The 7,670-nt window shown below is 36.8% G+C and overlaps 1 protein-coding gene across 1 annotated transcript; it reads left to right on the forward strand.

Annotated features, from left to right (window-relative positions):
• Positions 1-367: 367 nt before the first annotated feature.
• Positions 368-3,234, forward strand: LOC131030462 (polyamine oxidase 7). The gene is made up of 11 exons (XM_057961297.2): positions 368-507; positions 627-879; positions 1,007-1,153; positions 1,239-1,300; positions 1,389-1,570; positions 1,650-1,793; positions 1,878-2,030; positions 2,110-2,364; positions 2,476-2,557; positions 2,644-2,771; positions 3,026-3,234. Exons 1-11 carry the CDS (start codon positions 387-389, stop codon positions 3,101-3,103), a joined length of 1,605 nt encoding a protein of 534 aa, XP_057817280.2. The 5' UTR covers positions 368-386; the 3' UTR covers positions 3,104-3,234.
• The last annotated feature ends 4,436 nt before the right edge of the window (positions 3,235-7,670 follow it).

Consider the following 7,670-nt stretch of genomic DNA (forward strand, 5'->3'; position numbering starts at 1 on the left):
ACTACAGTAAAGACATGAAGTAGAGAATCAAACATACCCCATCACTTATCTTTTCGGAGCTTCATCGAATTTTTTTAATCAACTTCCACTGACCTAAAACTAGTTCACGTTTTCCTTGCGCTCAGACCACTGTTCAAATATTCGTTGATCAGTTAGTCCAAAACATAATTGTTTCTAGTGTCATTGTTATCTCCACACTCAGCACTGAAAAGCCATAAAGGAGATTTAGTATTTTGTGCGGTCCTTAAACAAGATAAGGTTTTTCATCATCTAAAACGTGCATATATCCCTTCCCCCTGAAAATTTCTGAATAACACCCTGCAATTTCATCTACAAATAGCAGCCAAGAGTAAGGGAATTGCAAGAAAAATTAGCTGCAGCATACAATGGGTTTGGCTAATATAGCGTTTCGCCACATTTTGGCAATATGGTTGCTTTGCTTATCATTTTCCATTAATGGCGATGCCGCCACTTGTACTACCATTATTGTGGGCGCTGGCATGTCCGGTAGGCTTTGGTGCATAACTACGTTCTGTACTTGTTTCGTATTTTAGGTTTAGATAATAATGGTTATCATTTGCATGTGGATTGATTTTTTTTTTGGTTGGCTATAATTTTTGAGGCAGGAATAATGGCGGCGAAGAGATTGTCTGAGAAAGGAGTGACAGATTTTATAATATTGGAGGCGACGAACAGAATTGGGGGAAGAATGCAGAAGAAGACAGTGGGAGGGTACACTGTTGAGATGGGTGCCAACTGGGTGGAAGGCGTAGGGTCGGCAGAGAACGTGAATCCCATTTGGCCTCTTGCTCAGAAATACAATCTCCGGAACTTCAAGTCTGATTGGAGTAATCTCAGCTACAATATCTATGATCAGGAGTAAGTTCACTTTTCCTCTACGTCTAATTAATAAATTATAATCTCAGCTACAATATCTATGATCAGAAGTAAGTTTTTTTTCCATGATTATTATTTTTGTTTTCAAAATAAAGTTGAAGATGTACAGGGGAAGCTTATTGCCGCAATCGGTGGTGGCGGGGCCGTTTGAGAAAGCGACTGAGTCGTCGGATTTCAGTGCAAATCTATCGGAAACATTTACGGCAAATGGAGAGGACGACATCTCAATCTTAGCGTCTCAGCGCGTTTTCGGGCAGTAAGTATATTCATTTAAGCATATTCTACATTGCAGGTAACACAGACAAAAGGGATTTGAATGGTTTTGAGTTTTTGCAATGCAGTATTCCAACTACTCCTTTGGAGATGGCCATCGACTTCTTCTTCTACGACTTCGAAATTGCAGGTTGTTATTTAACGACGTGACTTATATATCTTGTATTCTATTTTTAACAAAGTTAAAAAATTGGAGGTGGTGGGCTTTTTGCGTGCAGAACCTCCGCGCGTAACGAGCTTAATGAATGTGGAGCCCATTGCAACGTTCGAAGACTTTGGCGATGACAGTTACTTTATAGCAGACAGTCGAGGATACGAACATGTTGTGCATCAATTGGCTAAGCGATTTCTCAAGTCTAAAAATGGAGACATAATCGACAAGCGCCTCAAACTCAACAAGGTTGCTTCTCTCTTCATTTTCTTTGTCTCAACCTGTTTTAAGGTTACAATGAAAATATTCAATAAACATTGTGTTGCAGGTGGTGAGTAAAATCGAGTATAGTGGCAGTGGCGTGAATGTCTCCACAGAGGATGGGTCAGTTTACACTGCAAAGAACACCATTGTATCTGTTAGCGTGGGAGTGCTGCAGACAAAGCTTATTGAGTTTAAACCCGATCTGCCCGTAAGAATTACTGTTTCACATTTAAAAAGTTAATTCAAAGTTAAGACATGTTAGGGTTTTTGATTTTCTATATATATGTGGCAGATATGGAAACTACTGGCAATATACAAATGGGATATGGTGATCTACTGCAAGATCTTCATGAAGTTCCCTTACAAATTCTGGCCAACTGGAGGACCAGGAACCGAGTTCTTCATGTACACCCATGAGAAAAGAGGGTACTACAATTTCTGGCAGGTAATACTCTTTTTCTCAAATTCTTGACTTTCATTTTAGTTTTACATTCTTTGCATGACATAGTTGGTTACTGTGACAGCACCTGGAAAACGAGTATCCTGGAGGAAACCTTCTTATGGTAACTGTACAAGACGAGGAAGCCCGAAGGATAGAACAGCAGCCTGAGGAGGAGACTAAAGCTGAGATCATGGAGGTTTTAAGAAAGATGTTTGGCAATGGCATTCCAGAGATGACTGATATCTTGATTCCCAAATGGGGACACGACCGTTTTTACAAGGGAACGTATTCAAACTGGCCAATTGGTGTCTCTGTGCAAGAGTTTCACGAGTTAAAGGTTGTTCACTCAAAATGCCCAGCTCTATAATCTTTAAATTCAATTTACTCATTTCTTTTCTTGGATAGAAATTTTCCATAGCCTGTATAACAGCGTTACTGGTTTTTGCAGGCACCAGTTGGTCCTGTATTCTTCACTGGCGAACATACCAGTCAAAAGTATAATGGATTTGTGCATGGTGCCTATCTAGCAGGTAACAGACCACCCACTTTTAGTATTGTAATCCAGTTCTATGTATATTAAAATCCTTCACTCACGAGGCCTTTGTTATATCAACAGGCATTGACACCGCTAACATGGTGTTGGGTTGCATTAAAAATGGCAAATGCGCTAACAATTCGACTCTCACAAACAAGAAGCCTGAATTCACAAATACAGACACTCGCGGTTATTCAGAGATCAAAACGGTAAATAACATCTGAATAGATTTCTTGTAGTTTCATCTGTCGAAACTACTGCTTAGCATTTATTCCACTTAGGAAAGTTATGTAATCGTTTAACAATTGTGTGAATTTCCTTGAGAAAATCTGTTTCTTTAGAAAGGAATATTTTTTATCACGAAGTAGATTAAACCTTGTGAAGCCATACTTGATGATTAGAAAATCTCCTCAATCAATTTAATATGTGAACTGCTGATCTCTAATTGTATCTAAATTTGCAGGAGAAAAGGTTTGGAAGTCGAGCAAGAAGAAAGGCCCAAATTTCAGGAAAGTCTTCTGTGTGCGGGGAAAAATGTTGAAAGCCCATTCTGAGTTAAATCTGAAGCATGTCTTTTATTATTGATTTCATCTAAGTGAGTGCAGTATTTAGTCCTAAAGAGAAAAAGAGTTGTTTACTCCTCCCTTCAAAGGGTCTTTTCATAGAATCTAAATATATTGATGTGGAAATGGGCTTCGGAGTTGAAATGAAAAAATCGCAGTTGCTTCCTATTAAATTAGTTTGAAGTTCTAATTGAACAAGATCCTTTCAGTTTGAATAGCATACGAATATTAACTTTTATCTCTTTTGGAAGATTCATTTAAAATTATGATCTACATAACTATGTTAATAGTATTATTTTCTTATCAATATAAGATTTCCACAATTCATAGAATTTCTAATTTATTATTTTCTATTTTATCAAAAAATACTTTTACTTGTTATATTATTTACATAATTTTAAAAAATATTAATTATTATTATTTATTTATTAAAATAAATAATTATTTATTATTTTAATTATTATATATAATTTTTTTAAATAATTTTGTTTATTATTTTTATTATTTTATATTTTTTAAAATTATTTTATTTTAAAACATTAATAAATATTATATAATTATATGCTATTATTTTATTTACTAACATATTTTTTAAATAAAATATTTAAAATATACTAAGAGATATTATTTTAAGATATTTATTTTACTCATATTACAAATCTAGTAAAACATAAGAACCTCAAGAATCTCAAGAATGATAACTTTTGACATCTTTTACATAAATTTATCAAACATAAATATGTTAATAACATCCACTAGCTTAGGTGGCGGGTGTGGGTCCCACTGAAATCCGTTCATCTTTTCGTTCACGGTTCCTGTTAGCAGATGTTCGTCCGTCCAAACAGTGATGCAGTACAAATGGTGACGTCGTTAATGTTGTAGTTCAAATTATTTTCCTGCTTTAACCAATCAGTTTCTATCTGCCAAGATACTTGGGCCTTGTGCCAGAATGGTAGCTTTGAAACAGGGTATGGACATCCATCGAAGCGTAGTGGAAGGGGGTATATGATCATACATTTCAGTTAGAAATGCTGTGGTAGACATCATGTATTCAAAATGTGGAAGCATAGACAAGGCATGTGAACTGTTTCACTGGATAATGTGATCTCATGGAATGCTACCATTGTACGATATAGATGACCAATACATTTTGTTGAAAAGGATTGAGTAGCTTTACCAAAATGTGATTAGCAAGTGTAGCGCAAGAATCTGCAACCCTTTCTAGCGCCTTGCCAGCTAGTGCCGAAATCGAAGCTTTAGAATTTGTGGAATGTTGTAGCTGTGATTGCCCTCGTAGACATGTACGCAAAGTGTGTAAGCATTGACAGGCACGGGAACTGTTCGAGAGAATGCCATGATGCAGAATATGCAAAATCTACAAGTATCGTTCTCTTGATCGAAGGATATTAAGAAAATCGATTTGTTCGAAAGGCTTTAGAAACTTTAAACCCAGAACAGAAAAACAAGACAAAACAGGCTGCTGAAGATAGATAAATATAAACTGCAGCCAAAAAAACTAGCAAAATCCCAAAAGCACCAAAAACCAGCAACGACGAACCAGGAACTAAAATAACAAAAACTACATGAGGCTCTTTAAGGTCTCTGCAACCTCAGCCTCCAATTGACTCATTTTATTAGCATTAGACCTTAACTCCCGATAATCCATAGTCTGGGAAGCAGCTTTCCTCTTCATATTCCCCCAAGTCCTCTTACAAGGGCTAGAATCCCCCTAATTCTAGTCTTTATCCTCCTCTAGGGTAACCAACATCTTGTCTTGTTGAGCACTATCAAGATTATTCACCATAATGTTCATCGCATCAGCATCTGCTTAACAATTTGGTGACTGTTAGACATTATGGTCATAAGGGTGGCCTGAATCTTCTTGTAATTCTCCTCCATTTGGATGAATCTATCCCCAAACCCTTTTTTCATGTGATCAATAGCTTCAAAAACTTTGTTGATGCAAGCCACAACAAACTTTTTCTCATCCTTGGTCCATTGAGCTCCACCATTCAAACTGTCATGACGAGTGGGAGTAGTCATAGCCTCTAACTTGTTTCTCATCGCCCTTTGGTTTAATTTAACCTCCTTAAGTTCATGAAAGAGCCATTTAAAAAGGCTGAAGGTGTCAATGGCATGATCCCATGCCATACCCAAAATATCCAAATAGTCATCCCTCTTAGAATTGAGCTCCGGGTAGTTAGCATTAAGGTCCCCCTGAGCATCAGACCTAGTACCTTTGTTGATATCCTAATGTGGAGGTGGAGGAGGGATCTTATTGATTTGAATTCTAGGATCCAGGTTGGCACTCTTACTAGACTCCTCAGCCCTAAAAGTCACCTTTTAGCCACTGGAGGAAAGAGAATCATTACCTGCAAAGGTAGAATAATAGGAAATAACAACTTGCTTCAAAACTTTCTTACCCTTACCCAAAATAGGTTTAGCCTTTGGGGTCTTTTCAATTTTAGCTTTCTTGGGAGGAGAAAAAGCCTCATCCTCTGAGTCAGAATTGGACTCCTCATTTTCTGACTCCCCAGCACTGGTATGATCACTAGAGGAGGTAGGTATGTATGGAGAAGGGGCAAGGAGGGCTAAAAAATGGGCATCAATTAAGACAAGCAACCCTTCATGAAGGATAGGGTACTTAGTCAGATTCTTCTTATGGTCTCTGAAGCTAGCTTGGAGGGAAGACAACAAGTAAAAAGGAAAAGAGACCCTAATACGATGTCTAAAATGATTTAACAAAACAAAATGATGACCATAAACCCTAGTAAATCACCCATCAAGGGTGAGATATTCCATAAGTACATTGAGGAGCTAAGCCCATATGTCTTTGAGAACACCAATGTCATAATAACTAGAAGTCTTCTTCACCATCTTCTCCCTTTCCTTCTCAGTTTTAGAATTTTTTTGCATCGCGGTACCATCAGAAGAAAGGTCAGTGACTTCTGCAATCAAATTTTCATCCACTATCACCTTGCAGCCATGTAGGATAATGGTCTCATCCCTCCAGCGTGTCTCAAAATACCCAGTGAAATCTTTGTTAACTCCCTGCAATCTTTCAATGTAAGGGACAATACCCCCTTTCTCGAGCAACTTCTACATGTCCTGATTTTTCTTCAGATGCTCACATTTTGGAGGCTCAACCCACTTTCTAGCGCCCCCACTATGAAATTAACCCTGGAGCTCGGAAAATTAGCAGTGAACAAACTGAGGAGAAAGGCCCAAGCAGGTGAAATGGCAACCCACAAAGGGTGCCAAACCTTCGTGCAAAAATTAATCCACCCACTACCAGCGCGTGCCAAGTAGAAAAGGAGGGTGATCTTTCTAGAATCAGTTCTTATGATAAATGCCTCCTTACTTATTATCCTTAAAGGAAATAATTTTGCATCAAATTTTGTCATGGAAAATTAGCCTGTTGAATTCAGTTTCCACCCTATCTTCCTTGGCCCATGTCACTTGTCTCGCACTGCCAATACCTTTATTGGCAAGATAATCGGCCACAACATTTGATTCCCTAAAAATATGGGAAATAACACATTTCTCAAAATATTTAATGATACCCCTATCCTTATTTATCCATCCTTCCATTTTCCATGATGGCTTAGAAATACCTTTGAGATAATGTATTATATTCTTGGAATCTCCCGAGCTATCCAAACATTTTTAAAATTATGTTGCATAGAAAGATTTAGGCCTGGGAAAGCCCCAATGGCTTCAGCGAGGTGGTTGGATAGGGTTCCCAAGGGGAGTGCCACCACTGAAATGAGCATACCATTATAATAGTCCCCTACATCTAGCCAACCCAGGGTTACCTTTGGCCGCCCCATATTTTTATTATAATGTTAATGTAGATGTTAGTAATTTTTTTTTATGTTTATTAGTCAAAATTTAGAAGACTAGAAACAAGAGAGAACATCAAGAAAGGACATGGGTATTCTCTGAGCCATATTCTTGTTCCTAATCTTCTAAAATTTACTTTAATATATTAATTTTCTCATTATTATATTTTACTTTAATATGCATTCTTCATGGTATTTTTTTATGTAGACTAGAAGATGAGTGAAAAATGTAAAATGAATTATACATTTTGAAAAGGGAAAGACAAGAAAGAATCTACATCTAGTTCCACTTGAATGTCTACATCTAATTTTGCATCATTCAAATATTAAGGGCCTAGGAAACTTACAAATATTAGCAAACCGTTGGATAATGTTCTTCAAACCTTTCTAATAATTTGGTGAGCCTTAACCCCATTAATCTATTAGATTCCTCTAGAGGATTATCTATAATGAATGATCCATCTACAATTTACATAGAGTTAATGAACACCATACATATACTTACATATGGTATTCAAGCATAATATCATATATCTCATTAGTAATAATATGATTCATGTTGATGATGTAAAAGATAGGGGAAATTTTTTGGTTGCTCACTAAGTTTTTTTTATTGCATACACAATCTAACAATATTGAATATTACTAGGTTTTATATACACATATGGATCAAGATCATCTGGATACAAACCACGTTTGTTCC

Source organism: Cryptomeria japonica, chromosome 7 (assembly GCF_030272615.1).
Source record: "Cryptomeria japonica chromosome 7, Sugi_1.0, whole genome shotgun sequence".
Classification (NCBI taxonomy): Eukaryota; Viridiplantae; Streptophyta; class Pinopsida; order Cupressales; family Cupressaceae; genus Cryptomeria; species Cryptomeria japonica.

What these genes read in the sequence shown, in the direction of transcription:
- LOC131030462 (XM_057961297.2), top strand. Translation starts at nt 387, where the DNA reads ATGGGTTTGGCTAATATAGCGTTTCGCCACATTTTGGCAATATGGTTG. An exon ending in GGTACTACAATTTCTGGCAG is followed by an intron (nt 2,031 to 2,109) that starts GTAATACTCTTT and finishes TTACTGTGACAG; the next exon opens with CACCTGGAAAACGAGTATCC. An exon ending in GCATGGTGCCTATCTAGCAG is followed by an intron (nt 2,558 to 2,643) that starts GTAACAGACCAC and finishes TTATATCAACAG; the next exon opens with GCATTGACACCGCTAACATG.